General features: G+C 40.3%; 1 protein-coding gene across 1 annotated transcript in view; it reads right to left on the reverse strand.

Moving 5' to 3' along the window:
- Window positions 1-22,029, reverse strand: part of MCHR2 (melanin concentrating hormone receptor 2) — a 137,046-nt gene that overhangs the window by 77,155 nt on the left and 37,862 nt on the right. The window contains exons 2-3 of the mRNA XM_075597523.1: window positions 10,385-10,589; window positions 8,788-8,997 (exon numbers count right to left, since the gene is read on the reverse strand). Of these exons, the coding sequence (XP_075453638.1) occupies window positions 8,788-8,997; window positions 10,385-10,572 (398 nt within the window). The 5' untranslated portion in view covers window positions 10,573-10,589. The remainder of the gene's footprint in view (window positions 1-8,787; window positions 8,998-10,384; window positions 10,590-22,029) is intronic.

Consider the following 22,029-nt stretch of genomic DNA (forward strand, 5'->3'; position numbering starts at 1 on the left):
TTCCCAGATCCTAGGGCTTCAAATGCTGGTTGACACAGGGGATCTTCCACCTGGTAAGTAACAACAGACGTCATACATTGTATATAAATATGATGTATACATGTAACATTTTACACTCCCTTTGATAGCACTCATTACAGTATTATTTTCATGTCACTCCTACATACTGTATAGTATGTAATGGGTAGTTATCGCAATAAGCTATATGTGACTAGCTGACACTAAAGATATAATATTCTTGATGTATAGTACAGCCCATGTTACATTCATTGAACAATAACTATAAAGTTATCAGTTGTATATTTCATTTTTATAGAAATAATCACTATTAGATCACATGAATACACTCTTGACTATACTTACAGTAAGGTACATACTAATTATATAATCATATTATTAAACTTTGTTAAAGGATATTAACATGTTCAGAAAAGGATGTGTAGCCCGCCTTTGGGGACTACTATTGTAGTTAAAGGGTTAATGGCCTAAATGGGTTAACTGTGTGGGCTCACTCAGGTTACTACTCACTCCATCATGTGATGTAGGATGACTATGCAGAAGGGATGCCACTCCCTTGTGATCTGCGATGTCACTATAAGGAGTATAGAAAGGTATATATAGCTCCACCCAATGTTTTAGAAACAGGCTCTTCAGAGTTTTGACTGGGCTCCTCACTGAGAGTCCTGTAAATAGGTTTGTGTGTCTAGCTAAGTTTATTAGGATGTGTTCTGTCACATTTGTTATTTTCAGTTAGAAATGTGCCCATTTAGTAAGTGCCAGTAGTAAGGGTCCAAGACTGTTCTCACAATTGAAAAAGAGGAAGCATGCTCTTGATAGGAGTTCTCAGCATAGTAACTCTGGAGTATGTTTGTTCCGGCCCAACTGGAAGGTTCCTAGTGCAATCCTGATCAAATAGGTATGGAATAAGTATGCAGTACATACAGTAATAGCGGGTTACTAACCCAGGAAAGAAAGGATGTAACTGGGCGCTTCTATACCTAATGGGTTAATAAAGTGCAAATGCAACCAATACAAAGTAAATATAAAAAAAGAAATGTGTAACCGTGTGAAATATTAATATAAATATGTGCCAAAAAATCAATAAAGTGTATAAATGTCACCAATAATGTGAAAATGATCTATACATAATTATATAATATGTGAGGTAAAGAGATATAAAGCAGCTCTACACCCTTAAATAGGACCATCCTCGGGTCCCCAAAATGCAGTAATCTACCAAATAAGGGGAGCGCTCATAGCTCACAAGAAGAATATGTGAATAAAAAAATAACTATAATGGTGTAGCCAATAATGACAGTGAATTAAAACTAAAAAAGATGTTGGTCCCGCTCACAGATTTGTATGATAAAGATACAGTAGTGTATCAGAGATTCACCTCTCTCAGATTGGAGCACTACAATGGACCCTCTTCTTAAATAAGGGTCTTGGTATCCAGTGTGGCTCGAGAAAAAGAGAACTCACAATAGTTTAATATATCCAAAAGAATATATATTGCACAGAAACAGATTGTGTATATACAGTAACACTCACATTTTATACAAATGTATCTGTCATGGGAGAGAACTCGGTAAACGATCCTGGTGCTCTGTTAGTCCCATGCTTTTAGCCTCCTTCACATCCGTATACGTCACTTCCGGTGATGGATCTCGTTAGGGCGGAAGTAGCGCTCTCGGGACACTCAGCTGCCAGTGCTTTGATCGCAAGTCCTCCCCAAAGCAGGATTCAACGCGTTTCGCAAGGCTTTGTCAGGAATCATGCATCCTTGTGTTCTAATTTACTATTTATAGCTTGTGTTTCACTTTGATTTGTCAATCAATTATGAAGAGGTGTAGTGCATAAAGATGTTAATAATGATTCAGGCATATTAAATACTCAGCCATTAAGTACATAACGGCTGATACAAAATGGGAAAAGGCAAGGAAAAGCAGCAATGGAACAATTATAACAATTCAATACAACAATGATACTGACTATAATGGTTCTGTGGTTTTTATATATATATATATACAGTGGTTGACAAATCACCAAAAAATCTACTCGCCACACAAAAAAATCTACTCGCCACCTAGTACCAAACGTGTGCTGCTTGGGCCAATATTTACTCGCCCGGGGGTTAAATCCACTCGCCCGGGGCGAGCAAATGTATAGGTTTGTCGAACACTGTATATATATATATATATATATATATAAAAAGTCAAAATCTGTTTGTTTGTGGGTTTGTTTGTGCGCGCTCTCATTGGCTCTCGCGCTCTCCCATTGGCTGACAGAGGGGCGGGCCTTGGCAATCATTGGCGGGCGGGCCTTGGCTTGCTCTCGCTCTGTGACTATGAGGCGGGGTGACGTCATGGGCAAGGCCAAATTCAGAGCATTGAACTGGGGGGGACCGGACCTGTGAACTGGGGGGAACCAGAGCAAGCCATCGCGCAAAGCTCCCGCCCAGCCCCGTAGCGGACAGAGAGACAGGGGAATGGGGAGAGAGGGGGGAGCGGAAAGAGAGGGGGGACAGGAGAGAGAGGGGGAACGGAGAGAGAGTGGGAGCGGGAAAATTAAATCCTGGGCAACGCCGGGTATATCAGCAAGTATTACACTAAATGAATAGACATTCTGAATATAGCTGTTATAATCCTATGATTTCTACATATATACTACACTGAGTTGATAAACAATCTGTACATAACACATAATAAATGTATTTAATAATAAAAAACAACGCTGAATATATCTTCTAAAATGACAGGGAAACATACATTAATTACTGTACATAAACACAAGAAATCCACAAAACTGTATTCATAAATATAAAATAAATAAATAGAGTGGTCTTCAAATATAAAATAAATAAATAGAGTGGTCTTCCAGACTACATCTCATTAGTGCACAGTGACATAACATACCAAAATTACCATAAATAACTGAAATGCTAAAATATTAAATCATTATAATATTATACCAAAGGGAACAGGGTGCATAAAATACATGTAAACAAATGATACAGACATTTAAAAATAAAAATGCACAATGTCTATATCCACGTTGAATCCCTTTGGTACTAAGGTCTGCATCTTATGGATCCAAAAGGTTTCTCTTTGGCAAGACTATTGTCTATCATACCCTTCCATGTCTTGGTATGTGTTCGATGCCTTTAAAAATTAAAATGTGGGGTCCGAATTGTAATAGATGCTAAAATGTTTAGAGACATTGTGAGTTAAAAGACATTTTCTAATATTTCCTAAATATTCTAAAATGCATACTTTTAATGGTCTAGGGGTACGACCTATGTATTGGAGGCGACAAGGGCACTCCAACACATAGATTACATATTCTGTTTCGCAATTAATATAACCTTCAATGTCAAATGTCTCTCCAGTATTTTTTGATAAAAATGCAATTTATCCTTATCTTAAGAAACACAGGCTTTGCATACTGTGCAACCGAAGAAGCATTTTCGTTTATCAAGTCATGTAGAAAAAAAATCTTTTTAAAGGTGATGGGGGCCAATCTGCTTTTAAGATTAGGGGCTTTTCTAAAAATTAAATTTGGTTTATCCGGTATGTGATCTTTAAGAATAGGGTAATTTTTTAAAATGTGCCAATGTTTGCACAATATATTTTTTATTTTGGGTGCCTCCCTATTGTATTAAAAAAAAGACATATTACATGTTTTAGTATAGTTGTAAAGTCATTGTACACATATAATTTAGTTACTACACAATATATAACATTTCATGGTTACTGTTATTATTGTTAATATATACATTTGGGTCTTATACTTCTAACTAATTGAAGGGAAAGTGCTAAGTACCATACCAAAATAATATATTAGGGTAACACTTTTTACATCCCTTTGTCATTATAGCCTTGTGATTGAAATAACGTTAGGGTATAGGCGGTAGATTAACGTAACGTGAAATCTGGACCAATGGTGGTGTCGATTACAAATAAAAAAAGTGATCTTTGTTGGGCAGCTAGGTACTGTATGCTGCAATTTCCTTGGTGTATGCAGTATGGGTATTATGTTCATTGGGACAGATGGTTTGTGTCAGGTTTTATGTATGATATTGAAATTGTGTAGTTAGCTGACAAAGGTTTTAATTGATGATTATCTGGTAGTTGCAGTCAATATTTCTCAATAAATATTATGTTTGTATTTATTAAAAGGTAAATTTGAATATACTCCAGGCCAGAACCTAAGGCAGATAGGAAGACGAGTGAGGACCGAAGATTTAAAAGATTTTTTAAAAAGTTTTTATAATAAGTATCTCATAATATTTTAATGACCATGAAATTCCAAGCTCAGACCCCTTGCACCTTTTTAGATTGATCATTTAAAGAGTTTAAAAAGTCACAGTATCAAAACTTACAGGTAGAAAAGATAATGTTCATAACGTAATGAAACTGTACAGTAAATAGGACTGCTCTAGTACTGCACAATATGTGATTTGTACTCTCTAGTCCCTGGTATGTCCCTAATAAAAAACTCATTTTACAGGACATAATAAAAAGTCAAAAGAAATGAAATGCACTTAACTTGAATTAGATTGAACGTGAAAAATAGACGTGAAAAAACATAGATTATTTTGAGGTTGGTATGAAGGTAGGATACTCATACAGTATGTGATGCAATACGGAGTGTTTTCTGATTACATTCCATAATGGGGTTTCTTACTGGACATCTGACATTCCTATTGCCTCCAGACACTGTTGGTTTATGCGTTTTTATATTCAATACACATTTATAGCATAGTAATGTCAATTAAGTAATACAATCAATCTTTTTTTTTATTGTGATCAATCCAACTACATACCAATGTTAAAAAAATAAAATAAAAAAAATACATTTTCCACGGTCTTAACTAAGATATAGTGATACAAATCAACTTTGTGATATCTTTTCCTCAATCATTGTCCACACTTTTTTTTATTTTTAGCAACAGTCAAAATGATTACTGAGAGTGAAGAGATACAGCTTTGAGTTTCTTGAAGCTCAACACATTCTATATACACACTTGCACTTATGTATGTTTTATGCATCTGGTAAGTCCTAAGTACACAAGTAATCTGTGCGTGATCTACACATTTCACTGTTAAAATGAATGCAGGTGCTCATGCATTTATACATAACAGAATTAGCCACGGGGAAAATATATCATTCTTTATTAAGATTGCCTTTTCTTTTTGGTACTGCCAATGTGTTTCTCATATGCAGAACTAATTAGGGTCAGAATTGCAAAATCTCTTTCATGTCAAAAAAAATAGTCAACATTGTACCTCAAATATAATATATTTTTTAAAAGGTATGATAGAGTGAAGAAGCTAATACCTTGCCATGTTGCTGTACACATTTTACACAACAACATTTCCATAGGGAGCCAATTAAAGCAACAATTCAATATTCTGTGCAGCTGTTTCTCCGTGTCCGGAAAGGCTCTGAGCTCAGTTCAAATTAATGGGGTTTCAGGGCTTTCCAGGTACAGAGACATGGCCTCATAGCTTATTGATTGGGGAGCTAAGTATGAAAGATTATGGGGGTCATTCACTAAAAAGTGTTAGTGCCGATGAGCCACTAACACACAGAAACTTCCATTTAAGTTAATGGGAGTTCCCGTGTGTTAGTGTCCAATCATCACTAATGCACTTGTATGAGCCAGGATTTAAAGCTTTACTATGTTTTTGTAATTAAATGTAAAATAGATACATACCTGTTTAAAGTATTTTCCTTTGTACACGTGTGGAATATTCTTGTACAACCTCTTTTATTTGTGTTTCTTTCCAAAAAACTGATTTACATCTTGTGTACATGCAATCCGTGTGTACTTACACAACTTGAGATGATTTTAGTGGTTGAATACAACAAATGCCTAGTATAGTAGAATGCTATGCACTTTCAGGACTGTATGTTTAAAAGCTAATGAATGCAGCAAGTAGAAACTAATGAACTAGAGCAGCGGTGCGCAAACTGAGGGGTGCGACCCCCAGGCGGGGTGCATATATAGCCATATAGGGACAGGGTGGGAGCAAAGTTGGATTTCATTTTGGAGAGAATAGAGAGGATCGAGAGGCACATTGTGGGTCTTTATTCCATTCTAGGCCCACAGCAGCAGGAGAGATCAAGACATCTGGAGGCACCCTCACCACCCCTAATGTTACAGAACATCATAGACAAGGAGGACATTTTGGGTACGAGCCCCCCAGATAGAGGTAGAGACCTGCAGGAAAGCGTCAATCCAGAGCAGTTAGCTGTGCCTGCTTTCCAAAGCACATCTTTGGCACCACAGAGGCAAAGACCACAGATGATCCGTGGGCATGGGAACGCAGTAGGTGATATCCTGATTTATATTATATCAATAGAAATTCTCAAGATATGCAACAAACTGCAAAGGACAGCCTCATCGATATGTCCTGCTACTTTTCACACACCATGTCAGTTTTGAGCAGTATTCCCAGTGGTGCAAACACGTGAACTTTAAAGGCTGAAGGGGGAAAAGAGGGCAATTCTAATGAATTTGGGGAGAGCCATTTATACTGTAGATGAACTGAAGAAGCCATTTAAAATCAGCACTGCAAAATTCAAGACCGCCAAATTCATCAATGCTATTTTGCAGCATCAGAGGACACTGGGCAGGAGTCTTCAAAGCGAAGAAGATGAATTTATGAACTAAATAAATAAAGTTTTACAGAAAATGTTTTTCATCTAATAAATACAGTTTTATAGAAAAATGTTTTAAATTAAGTACTTTATTGTAATTATTGTTTTATTCTTGTAACACCGTGTTCGTTCAGGAAACGCATCCAGCGATACTGTCGGGTAATGCACTGTACTGTAATTCATGCATCTACAGTATTTTCTTCTCTAAAAACCAATCTCATAATTATTTTACATTTGACCATGTAAAAGACACAGCAATAAGATATCAGTTGGTGGTTGTAGGAATATTGTGTTATTGTAGTATTTAAAAATTAAAATAAAATCCCTATTGTAGTCATTGTTTAATTCTTGTTTTCATTCTTGTTTTGCAGGTTTGGCAGACTGATGAGCATCAAAACCATGCTCGTGCAGGAAACACATGCAGCGATCCTGTCAGTTAATGTTATGTAATTCATGCATCAAATTGTTTTTGTCAATACCGGTAATACCCGTACTGCTCAGAAATTCAGTGACACACATATGCATTTCAACCAGGTTCCATAGAAACAAACACATACCACATAATGTAATTCATGCACTAAACTACTGTATTTCTTCTCGATTATTAATATACCACATTCTCTTTTTATAGGTGAAAATGTCCGAGCGCCAGCCAGCTCGAAGAAGATGCCAATTGAAGAAGATTGTACATTTGGAAGAAGAGCGAAGAAATTGGTTTTATTGTATTTTCAAAGTCATTTACTGTAATCTAATAGCAAAAATATTTCATATTTTAAAATACTTTTTAGTCATCTGAGTCATAGAGTAATAAATGGTGGGTTTAATTTAAATATATTGAAATATATCACATGATATAGTACGAAATGAACTGGAATAAGGGACGGGTTACACTGCATTTAGATTTTGAAGACACGCTAGCACATTAGCGCCCTCTATCATTTCTGCGGGGTATTGCAAACAACGCAAAAACTAACTTTTCCCAGCCGCGATGCATTCACAGGTCAGCTGCGATCAGGCAAAAAAGGATCCGGGGTGGAGACGCAATCTGCGAGACAAATGCGTCAGTAATTGGTGTAATCTGTATGCTTAATTTTCTTTTTAGTCTATCATTTCTCTGTGATGTTTTTGCATTTTCCTATTGCTACTGTTCTTACAGTAAATTGGATTTCCTTCTCCCAGTTCTTCGTTTTTTTTTTTTTATATATTTATTTTACTGGGTTGTTAAATGTTAAACATTAAAAAAATAGTTTTGAATACAAATAAACAATACATTAAAATTTACTTAATAATAGCATTATTCCCCCCAAAAAATAAAGAAATGTAAATTTTTTAAAACAAGGTAAAAAAAGAGACACATTATTTTTAAGATGTTTGCTAAGGTACATAGACTACGAGGTTATTTATTAGTGCAACTGATAAAAGTATATAACATTTTATGAAAAAAGTCAATTTATTATTCGGAAAAGCCGGAATAGTTTTTCAAATTAGAAGATTTTTCAATTGCATTCATCAAAATTGTCACTGATGGAATTATTTTGCTTTTTTCAATGTAAGCCTATTGTAAAGAATGTGAATATTAAATATTTTTGTAATCATATTTTTTCTTTTTTAAGTTTAAGAGTTACATATAGGCATAGTACTTTTTTCTAATAAGCAAATTGTTTGTTTTGGGGACATGGCCACCAAATATGAATTAGCAATAAATATGAATTACCAAATCAATTAGAAAATAGTTTTTGAAGCATCTATATGAAATGATAAAAACATGCTGTTTTGGTTTTGAAATATACCATAATTTAGGCACAGTTTAAGGTATATTTTTTTTAACAATGTAAACAATTTTGAAATGTCGAATTACATATAGTGTAGATATTAGTTTATATTGTGACTGTAGCATACCTGTACAAGAAGAGAAAAAATCAAAGCCAATGTTAGCAGAATAATATCAAAAACCACATGTTCTGCTTCTAATTATGGTGTGCTCAATAGCCCCCACTTTAAAATTGCTAAGTGCATTCAACAACTTCTCTAAATCTAAGGTGGTTCAACTAAGTTTTAACAGGAACACATCGTCTCAAACATATTGAGGAGTACATTTGTAAATTTGTCTCAGTGGCTTACCTGTCCAAACTCATCGCTGTCATTATAGCAGTGCATGCAAACTGATTGCAGGTGTCTAGAGATGTGATAATAGTACAGAGAGGGCTTCCAAACACCCATTCTCCTCCACGAGCCCACTGATGGATGAGAAATGGCATTCCGATAATGTGAACCAGGTCTGCCAATGCCAGATTACAGATGTAAATGTCAGGTATTGTTTTTCTTCTAGATCTGTAATATACAAATATAAACATGCAACATCATTATGTTGAGATGTTTTATGTTGCATTTTTTTTATAGTTCAATAAAATTAACATTATATATACAGTGGCATGGGATTCATACTAAATGGCGTCACTTGTTTTAATATAGCACAAGATTCTTTAAATATATAGGGCCCTGCTTTATTAAAGATAAATAGATCCAGCATCAGAAATAACAAAATGTTTCCTGAAAAATTATTTCACCACTCAAAGGAAAATTAGAAATCTGAGGCACACAAGTTTATAGAAACATACTGAAAAAATCCACGGTGGGAGACTTATTGAATACACTTGTTGGATATTCTGCAACTCAAAGGTCTGAATGTAGATATTGATTTGGCACTTTTTTTTTAAGAGTAATCACCTTTGCCTCCTACTGTTTTGAGTACACTAACTAGTGTTTTATCAAAGATCTACATTGATTTTTAATTTATGAATATTTAGCTTTGTAATATGTAATAAGCTTTGTAATATGTAATAGCCTTTCTTTTGTTACCCCTCACCTGTTTAATATTTATTATCTGTATATTATACATATACAGTATATATTTTGAAAAGTCTGTAAAACCAAGCTCACACTGATGAGACCCATTAAGGTTGAAACAGTCTGTCTGTGGGTGGGTTTACTGGCTATGCATCTTAACCCAGACTGTGCTCAAAGCTCAAAAGGTGGCACTGTGTGCTCATTTGCATGTAATTTCCCAGAATCTCTGCTGCAGTGGAACTGCTGTGTGCTGGGTGATAATGGTGAAAGGCAGGGTTGCAGACCTATCTAAGACATGCAAATGAGCATACAGTAATATTTCCAATTGCTATATGCTTTACTGTGGAGGGTTTCTGTCACTTTTTCTACCCACCATAACTTCATACAAACATACAAACATGTCACATACCTGTACTAGTTTTATCACTGCTATCACTATAAATAAAATGGGCTTACAGTACATCTGGATTTTCCAAAAGTCTCGTATCTGTTGCCATCACTGTAATATTGTATTCAGCAGTTCATTTTTCTTCAGTATAGTACTGCCTCTCACCAGAGCCATTTGTAGAGCATGGCCTATAGTACTCTATTTAGAATTGAGCTATTTGTAGCAGCAGGCTCACTTTTTTAAATGCCTAAAATTATGAAAGAAACTAAAAATACATGGTGCTCTGATCAGTAGGTTCAGTTGTTAAGTTTATTACTACATATATATTTTAGAGCAGAGGTGATGAGCTTTTAACTGATGAATTTGTGTCTATATAGTGTAGATATACAACAAAATCCTTTAGGTTCAAATGTACTAAATACATTTCTCTGATCCATGAACATCTGTATTTGTACTATACAGTAGTGTGTGTATGTTCCATACCTTAATATTGTGATCAGAACAAGTGTATTCCCAACCAATCCAGTTGAACAGATAATCCCAATGAAAGAGGGAAGAATGACAGTTTCTGCAGTATTGATCATATGGTAATAATTTTCTATTGTCCCGGATTTGTTGAATATCTCATTGGTGCCATTCCAAAAAGGTACCTGGATTTCACTCATTGCCATGTGCTTTCTCACTGTAACTTAAACAATAAAAGGCATATATAATTCATACATCCATGTCATTTCTGTATCTCATTTTGTACACTTTGTCCAAGTGACCATAAGAATCCCTGGAGGATTGTCTATGTGATGGTAACTTTTATAAAAAGTTTAACATATATTGTAAGACGGGGGTGCACAAACTGGGGGGCGCAATATTTTTTGGGGGGAGTAGTAGCAGTTACAGAGGTCCCGCGCTCTTCCCCAAGGCATTTATATAAAATGCCAGGGGACCGTGTGAGGCCTCTGCAACTAACTTACCGTGATTCAGCCGGCTTGGGGCAATGCATCACCATGGCAACGTAGCATCAAATGATGCCATGGGGTCATGTGATGTGACGTAACATGACCCCGGGCCTCATTTGACACCTGCACTAAGGCAAGGGGGGGGCATGAGCACTTGGGGAGAGCAGGCAAGGGGGCACAGCACCAGAAGTTTGCGCATCCTTGTTGTAAGATATCCATGTACAATTCAAATAAAATGTTTTGACACAGATAGGAAAACATGAACTATATATTTTTTTATTTAATTAAAGTTCTGTTTGTTGGTGTTTATCAAATGGTACAGTATGTTACTCTTTTAGGATTTTGAAGAAAACAAGTCTGCAGTTCATACTGCACTTTAATCATGTAGTATTAATGTATATACTTTTCAAATTAAAGAAATGTACTGTAGAGAAGTCAATGTTTTACTGTTATAGATAAGAGACAGGAGACAAATACATATAGATAGTGATGTGCACACCTATCCTGCTTTATTTGGGTGCATTTTTCTAGAAATTCATCACAATACAAAGAGTTTGTTGAACTTATTTGTAAGTTTAAATTGAAAAAAAAAATGTAAGTCACGTGCATAGTTCAGCTTTTCCAAAATTTCTTCCTTCCACAGCTTGTGCATAAATTAAATTCAATTTAGAGAATAAACATTTGTGAGATGTTGATATAGTTATACATACATCATACTGCTGCGGCCGAGTTTATTCGAGCATTTGCCCGTTCTCGGCCGCAGCAGTAACCTGGCGCTCGCCGGAGGGTGCCGGGCGCGCGCCGAAGACACGGAGGAGCGCCCTCCGATCGGGGCTTTCTCCCTCCCGCTGCTGGGTCCGCCGGGTCCCCCGGAACCCCCTGCCGCCGTCCCCCACATCGCGGGACACGAGGGCTCCCTCGGGGAGCCCTGGACGCGCGTGCAGGGGGCGCAGGCACCCGATGACGCGTGACCGCGCATCATCCGAGGGAGTGCGGCTAGCATGCCGGGGCATCCCCCGGCTTGCGGAGCTAGCCGCACTCAAATAAAATGTGCCGCCTCTGTATGATCTTTTAGGTTTTATTGCTGATTTTCTGACATTTAGGTTTTGGGAATAAAAGTTATTTAATGCAGCAGGCTTTAGGGAACTTCTTTTAAAAGGGAGGGATCTAAAATGACATATTAGGGTAGGCAGTTGCTTATCACTTTTCAGAATAAGAATATCTAAGTTTTAGAATGTGGATGCATTTGTTTTTAAAAGTGTACAGTCTAAAGGGTGAAGCAGGGGGTCTCTGGAGCTGAACCGCCTTAATTTCACCATTGGGGACCCCCTGCTTCTCGAGTTACAGGCCCCGGTGTGGGGTGTCAGTATCTTTCATAGCATAGTTTAAATGTCCCGGTCATGCAACATGGGCGATTTAAACATGGCGGAGATACCGGCACCCCATACTGGGGCCTGTAACTCGGGAAGCAGGTGGTCCCCAATGCTGAAATTAGTGCGGTTCTGCTACGGAGACCCCCTGCTTCAATACTATGTTATTAACATTTTCATTAAAACTGCGCGATCACGTTTAAGAGCTGTGAACGGAGAATCAGCGTCTCCCTGTGCAGCTCTTCCAGACTGCTGGAGCAACATTTCGCTCATCAAGCAAACACAAATTAGTGCGATCTGGCATTTTTTTTCCAAACGATAAAAAATCTTGCAATTTTTTTAGTGAATACTATTTTTACCCAAATTTTATAGCATGCGGTAGGAACATGCCAACCTGATCAGTAATGCAATGAACTTATCGAAGTTTAGTGAATAGGCCCCTTATTTCTTTAAATATTCATTATAAATGACTTTGTATAATATCATGTCATGCATTGTAATTTTTGACCTAGCAAAGTAACCTTCTAAATAATAATTTAAAACAGAAATATATTTTATTACACAAAATATAAGAAAATAAAACTATATTTTGATGGCGCACGAAATCTCCTGGTATTCAAAAAAATACATAGTTAAGTTAAAAGTCTAAAAAAGCTGTGGGAGATACTGAAGTTGATGACATATTTTATTACTCTAGATATGCAGTCACTTTACACTTCCATCACACATCAGAATGGGTTTTGTATCAAAACACTGGGGAGCTTTATACTGAATACTGTCCTTGAGCTCTGATGAGATATGATTAGCACTTGTGCCTAGTTTTGCATTGACTATTATTTCTTTCTTGAAACATTGCCCCTACCTACAGTAAACTAGCATTTTTAGGACTAGATTTGGGCATATGTATGTTACATAGTTACATTGTAACATACACATGCTCAAATCTATTCATAAAAATGTTAGTTTAGGTAGGAGCAATGTTTCAGGTATGCATATTCAAATAATCTCTATTCTGAATGTGTAAAGATGTACGCATATACATTGATGCTATCTTTGTCAATTGTAGAGGCAATGTAGGAGAAGTTTGTGTCCCATCTCAATGAGTGTTTTTCAATCTTCCGATTCACACAAAATTATGACAAATAATCCATTCATTATCTGCTTGCTACAGTCAAGGGTGAATAATAGGTACCCTGAAGCAATAAAGAGAATGTTCCGTACAGTCAAAACCTTAGGCCAGTGTTTCCCAACTCCTGTCCTCAGGGAACCCCAACAGGTCAAGTCTTAAGGATATCCCTGCTCCAGTACAGGTGGCTCAATCAAAATGACTGAGCAGCTGATTGACCCACCTGTGTTGGAGCAGGAATATCCTTAAGACCTGACCTGTTGGGGTTCCCTGAGGACTGGATTTGGGAAACACTACCTTAGGCTTAGAGTGCATAGGTTGACTAGTGAAGAGACAAACTTGGATGTTACAATAAGACATACTGTACACAATCTTAGCAAGCTCAAATGCCAAAATCAAATTACTGTACATATTATATATATTTATATATTGAATACTGGCAAGTGGAGTGCTACTGGGAAAGTGATCTCTACTATACAACAATAAAAAAAGAAGCCCAATGCACATCCAGTATGACAAATTATTTAGTTAATTTATATATACTGTATATATTATTTTTCTTCTCTTAAGAATAAACAAGTCATTTAGTTTAATCTTTTGACAAAACATGTCAAGCCTGCAACAAGTTATATCCCACAACCTGAATCTAAGTATGTGCAACTGTTTGTAGATAGGAGAGCTACTGTAGCAACCTGCAGGACAGACTGGAAATTACTGACTTGACTACAACAAAGACTACTACAGCCAACATCAGAGACTCTCCATATCTCTCAGGTGATACAAAGTAAATGTAGCCCTCTTTCCCTTTTACCAAGACGGGTCTACTAGTGCTGCATATACCTGTAGGCTCACAGAGATCTGAGCCTCCGCCACTGGGAGCCTGGGGCAATGAATTTATTAATTGGCAGCGCCTCCACCTGCGCAGGATCCCAATACTATGAGATAACCCCATACAGGAAATAGTAACAACAGCTCTTAGATTAACTTGATAATCTTTACTGCTGGTGTTACACAAAATGCACATGAATAATAATCAACACGGTTAACCATAACCCTTTCCCTCAGAATAAGCGTTGACCCACCACCGTGTATTCCCACACCGTGTCCAATGTACTGACCCAGTCCCTTGGTCACTTAACCCCTGAGTGTCCCCAAAGAACCCACTCCTAAGGCGTGATCAGTGCCTGAAAGGTACCGGTATGGTGGTGCACGTATAAAATACCAGCCGGGCACTCCAGCACCTGGGCCTTCTGAGAATCTTTGAAATTTCCTGTGACTATTGCACCAAACGCTCTGGGCTGTAGCTCCTCTCTGGTCTTTTCTGACCCATGCCTTCCTGAACACATGGGGATAAAAGTTTCTGGAGCTTCTGCTGAAAATGGAAACTGTCCTTTTCGCGGGGCCCCGTAGCAGGAGTCGTCATCATCATCATCGTCATCATCATCATCCTCATCCAGCCTCAAGGGACATTCTTTGGTGTGGTCCAGCTTTTCACTCCATAAACATTTCTGGTGTGGTTCCTTTTGCGGGACCACGCCGGGATACCCATTCCTGAAAGGACATTATTTTGTGTGGCCAGGCACATTAAACATATAACACATTGTATCTCCAGTTTCTACCTTCAGGTGTATTCTTCACCTTGACCTCTTTGTGGCACTATTACCTCTACACAGCACAGCTATACTTTCAGACCCGGTGGGCAGACTTTACACTCAGCACTTGCTAGCTGTAATTTTCACTTTCTTCAGAAAAAAAAATTGGTTTTCTGCTTGGGTTCAGCACCTTAACAAATCTTCATCCACTGACCTGTGGGTGCTATTGCATCCACACTTCACACATTCTCTGTATATGCTGTAAGCACAACTGGTCACAGTGGGACAGATTTTACTTGCAGAATTTGATTTTCACTTCAGGTCGGTGGCCATTTTCAATCCCCGCATTTATTTTCAAATTCACAGTTTCCGCTGCTCAGTGCTTTTTGGACAGCCTGCATTCTCCACCAATTGTGATGCCCACACCACGTTGCAGTCTCTTTTGTCCCAATTGAAGGCCGGAAACACTGTATAAAGTTGAACTACATGGGTTTTATTTACAGGGATTAAATCATACAACAGGCCCACTGTCCCTTTAAATCAGGCCTGCACAACTTGCGGCCCCCGGCACACACTGTGCGGCCCGTGGCGGCGGCTGCTTTTCCCCCCCCCTCCTCCTCCTTCTCCCGAGCCCCTCTCCCTGCCCCCGCGAGCCGAGCCCGATCTCCCCCTCCCCCGCGAGCCGAGCCCGCTCTCCCCTTCCTCCCGCAAGCCGAGCCCGCTCTCCCCTTCCTCCTGCGAGCCGAGCCGCTCTCAAGTGAGGCACTTCCGGTGCCCGCTGCTTGCGAGCGAGCAAGCGCGCGCAGTCCCGCGGCCGCAGTGATCGGAGGTGATGTGAGGTGCAGGGGGATATGTGCAGGGGGGGTGATGTGCAAGGGGTGGGGGGGTGATGTGCATGGGGAGGGGGGGTGATGTGCAAGGGGAGGGGGGGGTGATGTGCAAGGGGAGGGGGGTGATGTGCAAGGGGAGGGGGGTGATGTGCAAGGGAAGGGGGGGTGATGTGCAAGGGGAGGGGGAGTGATGTGCAAGGGGAGGGGGGTGATGTGCAAGGGGAGGGGGGTGATGTGCAAGGGGAGGGGGGTGATCTGCAAGGGGAGAGGGGGGGGTGATGTGCAAGGGGAGGGGGGGTGACGTGCAAGGTGAGGGGGGGTGATGTGCAAGGGGGGGGTGATATGAGGTGCAAGGGGGGTGATGTGAGGTGCAGGGGGTTATGTGAGGTGCAGGGGGTGAGGTGCAGGGGGGTGATTGGAGGTGCAGAGGGGGGGTGATTTTAGGTGCAGAGGGGGTCATTGGAGGTGTAGAGGGGGGTCATTGGAGGTGCAGGGGAGGGTCATTGGAGGTGCAGGGGAGGGTCATTGGAGGTGCAGGGGGGTGATTGGAGGTGCAGGGGGGTGATTGGCGGTGCAGGGGGGGAGAATGATGTGAGGTGCAAGGGGGGAGAAGGATGTGAGGTGCACGGGGGAGAAGGATGTGAGGTGCAGTGGGATGTGTGTGGTGTGCAGGGGGGTATTGTGTGTTTGATGTGGAGGGGGAGTATTATGTGTGTGGGTGAGGGGGAGAGATGGGTGTATGAGAGATAGATGGGGAGTAGGTTTAGAAGTGGTTAGGGAAAAATTAGAATTAAGTCACCAAAAAGGACCACCAACTGATTACATCATGCTACTGTTACACTTTATCTTGCACAAAAATTATTTTAAGTTTGAGAACAATTTTTATTTGCAGACCACAGGTACCGCCATGGGGAGCAATGTAGCACCATCCTATGCTAACTTATACATGGCACATTTTGAAGAAAAATACATCTATGACACACAATTCTTTGGTAAAATACTCTTCTATTGTCGCTATATAGACGACCTCTTTTTTATCTGGGAGGGAACAGAAAATGAACTTATTGAGTTCTTCACATACTTGGCAGAAATACCTACGCCAATTAGATTTACTAAGAATTGGAGCAAATCTCAAATATCATATTTAGATGTAATGATTACATATGATGGACATGAGGTACACACAGACCTTTTCCGTAAACTTACGGATAGAAATGCTACATTGCATGTGTCTAGTTTTCATCCAGACCCGTTAAAAAGGATGTTACCTTATTCGCAAAAAATCAGAGCGGGAAAAATTGTCGACAGGCCTACACATCTAGCTAGAACCATAGCAGATATAAAAACCAGATTTACTGAAAGGGGGGCATAAAGCATCCAGAGTGGAAAAATCTTTGGAAAAGGAACCACTAATGGTGACTAGGCCAATAGCTAAAGAGGATAAAATAACCTTTGTCAGCAAATACACCACTGCAAGCAAATTTATTAAACAAACCATGCAAAAACATTGGAAAATTCTTCAAACAGATCAGATATTAGGAAACATTTGTAAAGAAACACCGAGATTTGCCTACAAAAGAGGAGAGAATATCAAGGATATTCTCATTAAAGCAGATAAAAAAGAGCACTATGTGAGTACACATTTTTTAAGTAACCCAAAAGCAGGCTGCTACAAGTGTTTTAATTGTTCGGTATGCAACAGTTTAATGACAGGTGATGTATTTTGTCATCCTAGGTGGTGCAAAATTTAAAATCAATAAGCGTATCACCTGCACTACCACACAAGTCATCTATATCATTAAATGTCCTTGTGGGCTTTTATATGTGGGTAAAACAAAAAGGAGTCTAAAAACCAGATTTATTGAGCATAAGAGCAGGATAAATAATAAATCGGAGAATACGGTTTTTATTGACCACTGTACAGACCACAACCACCCAGTCTCATCCCTTCGTGTAATGGGGATAGAACTAATACAAAGAAATTCCACAGGATTCGATGTAGATACACTTTTATTACAACGAGAGACATTCTGGACATACACGTTGGACACAGTTTATCCTAAAGGGCTAAATGACTACATATCTTACAACTGTTTTCTTGATAGGAGATAAAACTGTTTCTTATATGTTTCTTATATGGCATGGCTGCTGTTTTTGAGAAGCCTTTTAAGTGAGTAAGGACTAAATAGATTGATAAGCATTCCATAAACTTTTAATAAATGTTTATTTTGCACATTTTAAATTGACACTGGAGCACACTATATACAGCTACCCCTGATCACATACTAAAGGACATTTATTGCAGGAAAAGAGAGAAAGAAATAAAGCCCAATTTTCCGGACACATTAAGGACTACAAGATTCCAGAGATCTCATAGTGAAGAAACAGGACGCAGGAGCACCTCCCACATCGAGACGCAGAAGGATGGAAGGCTTACAGCTCATAGAGCGAACACACAGCCCCCACAGCAGCACGATGGAAGGATAAACTACTCAGGCAAGAAGACTGACGTCACTGTAGATCGACGGGGCGACAATGACGATGCTGGAACGCATGGGCATGCGCAGAAGAGTCCCGTGACGTCACTGGAACGCACAGACCGGAAATGGACACAGGAACCGGAAATGAACTCTCATGGACTGTTATGGCTATGCATGGAGATAGCACTGATCAGGGGAAGCGGACTGGGAGCAGCTGGGGTGATTATGTAACTGTTTTCACTTGTTTTTCACTTGTTTGATTAATGTTGGAGGGTATATATACTAGGTAGACCCTCATTTGAGTATGCCTTGTCACTTGAAAAAGACCTGTTGGTCGAAACGTCGTGTGGCACAATAAATTCATTATCTTGAAATCCGTGTAGCGCCCTAATAAAGAGGGCATCGTATTGGATATATGAACTCCAAACGATTTCCCCTTTGGGTCTTAACTTAGATTTTGATATAAAACCGTTTCTCTAAAGTGTATTTAATTTTAAACTTTTGTTTCCCTATAGATCTTCAACAGATCTCTAAATATTGTCTCTGGAATGGTTATAATAAATTAACCCAGATAAATTGTCCATAGCAAATGTTTAGAACAATTCTTTATAATTTTATTTTATTTTAATTTGCATTGTTATAGTTTAATTAATTACTTTTTAACTAAATATGTTTTTATTTTGCTAAGTTCTATTTTTAAATAAACATCTATATATACTTTTTGAACTCCATATATGTCTGATGTGGACATAATATGTGTGCATATTAGTCAGTCATTTATAGTATCTATGTAACGGGTTTCCCCCCCCCCAATCGCAGATTATACTGTGGGTGCGGAGAAACATATAGTGTTACCAGGTGTGTGTGGTGCGTAACCTGTTGGCTCACAGGAGGGCTGAGCTTCCGCCACGGGGAACCTGGGGCAAATATAATACTATGGGTAACCACTTACTCAATACAGCGCCTCCACCTGCGATGGCTCCCACCTTAGGGGGAGTAGTTCCTCGCAGGACACATACAAATAACCAATACACAGTGATGTATAATAACTAGTGACTTTACTAACATGCAAGACAACGTATCACGGCAATACCATAATAACCTGTGTCCCTCTCTAGAGGAGACACTTACTGCGTCGCGCAGGACGCTTCCCCAACACCAGGTGATCCCACCCAGTGTCCCGAGAATCCCCACCCAATGTCCCGTAGTCTTGAAGAGAACGTGGGTGACTGCGCAGTCACTATTAAATTAAGGGCCCGTTGGTGCACTTGTTGATTTAATAGTACCTGCCCGAGCACTCCCGTGCTCGGATCTCCAACTGGCTTCACAAAGGATCAGTCGTGTGATGATTCCGTCTGATCCCACTCTGGAGATGTTCTCTGTGGCCCCGACTTGAGCCCGAACTTCTTTACTGGAACCACAGCGTCCGCTGAGTCCCTATCTAACACTGGCGCTACTGTGACAGGATCCCTAACCTAGGGCCTGTCCCTGTAGCACCACAAACTGGGGAGTGAGGACCTCTCTGGGACCTAAGGGGTTAATAGCCTACTACGTTCCCTTTACTCTTCCCAGTCCTGACTCTCACTAACAACTAACGCTCGCAGCTATGCGCTGCAACCTACGGGCTGTGTACAGCAAACGTGCTGCACAAACACTGTGCCTGCCTGTCAGACCTCACGGCACTGACAGCCGTGACCCTGACAAGACAGCACACTTACACTAAGGGCAGCGTCCCTATCTTGGGCCATCCCTACTCAATTACCCACTAACCTGGTGGGGATTTGGGGCCTACCTGGGGTGTGGGTACCTATCTGGGTGCAGGAGCTGCACTCGCTCCCCGCACCCTTCCTTCCCTCACAGCTCCCTGGCTCCAACTGACTAAAGTGGCCTCAGCGCGCGAAATGTATCCACTCTGCAGGGACATCTTAAGCCCTATTGGCTCCCTGGCATCATGTGGGGCACGCAGAGGCTCATGGGACTCGTAGTCTCTGCTCAGAGCCTTCCCTGGTAGGCTAGGGTTTCGCGGGATCCTATCTGCACATGCGCGAGCTATCTGGTGGCCTCCCGGCGCTCCTAGCCCTTGCGCATGCGCAACACACCTCGCAATGGCATCTCCCTGCTCCGTGAGCCGCCGGGACCCTAGCGACGCGATCGCGGCCCCGGCAACCGGCCGCATGCAGGGGAAGACACGCTGCTCCCTGCTCCAGCCCCCACCCTTGGAAGCAGCCGTCGGGTCTATCGCTGGCCCTGGCGGCACCAACGACCGTGCTGCAACCAGGGAGGGGGGTCTCCAGGAGCTACGGGAGCTCCAGGCTACATCTATAATATAACTCCATATATGTTTGATGTGGAGACAATATGTTTGTATATCAGTCAGTCATTTTTAGCAAGCATAACATAACTCCAGATATGTCTGATGTGGAGATAATATGTATATATTCCAGTCACTTTTGAGTATACCCCTATCGGTATCACTTTAAGACACTAATTAGCTTTTAACCTATCAATGGATAGCTGAGGGTATATAACAACTAAGAATAATGTCATCAGCACTCCTGAAGAAACCGAGAAAGGTGAAACGCATAGAGTAAAGTTGATAAAGGATCCACAACCACTTCGCCAACCGGAACCCCCCAATCTAGCTGACCTCATATCCGGATTTGCTGGAACGCAGCCGTGAGACGCACGCCGAGTAGAGGGGAAGCAGAAAGCTGAAATGAACTGGAGGGAGATCGAATGTGTATCTAAATGTCTAATAACATCCTATATGATGTGAGTGTATTGTAATATTCTTACCATTGTAATACAGTTTTATCCAGTTCGCACTATGTTTGGTTCTCTGTGTTTAACCACTTAAGGGATTCATCTATACATCACTGCTGAAGTTCATTCCTCATAACTGAAGAGGCACAACTTAAAGATATTGTTATGAACATTGATCTATCCTCACTTTTGTGAGTATATTATTCATAGACCTTGAGAAGACACCTATATCTGTTACACAACAATATTGCACTATTAGATATATTTTTTGTTTCCACATGTTTGCGCTTCCCATCGACCACTACTTCTTCATACTCTCCAATCCTGAACCTGGCTTGTACCCCGATGATCCGCTACTCTCCAATCCAAAACTTGGCTACGCACCCTGACGATCCGCAACTCTCCACTCCTGACCTGGCAAGTACTTACTACTATTCTCTAATCTATAATCCTGACCTGGATTGCATGACTACTCTACTTCCTAGGCGCACCCGTGTGGCTGTGGGTCAGCGTTAACCAATTCCCTACCTCAGCACCGTGGTCGCGCTTCATTTGTGGTGAGCTACGCGTTACATAGTCCTTTGGAGCAGACGTTGCCACTTCAGCATGGCCTTGTCGTCCTTCCTTCCTAGGGGAACTCAGCCCCACAAGCCCAGAGAAACTCCTCTGTAGGTCTTCTGTACCCAGCTTCCAAAGCTAGGAAGCACTTCTATCTCCCCCCTTCTCTGGGGAAAATAGTCTCTCAGCATTGCAGATTTCAGTTTGTCTTTTAAACCACTTCCTTGTTCACTCAGACCAGGCTGATTAACTCCATTTGTTAGCAGCTGCTGCTGGCTTCTCTTTAAGGAATTAACTCTCTGTGGACTGGAAAGCACACTTTCTGCACTGTTCCAGCACCTAGAGGACAGTGATGGTATCACACAATGTATTCAGTTACATTTTCTGCTATGGGTACAGAACTGTCGTTTTATTACATCAGCATTCTAAACCACAGGATTTTAGGAAGCATATTGA

This window comes from Ascaphus truei, chromosome 4, assembly GCF_040206685.1.
Source record: "Ascaphus truei isolate aAscTru1 chromosome 4, aAscTru1.hap1, whole genome shotgun sequence".
Taxonomy (NCBI): Eukaryota; Metazoa; Chordata; class Amphibia; order Anura; family Ascaphidae; genus Ascaphus; species Ascaphus truei.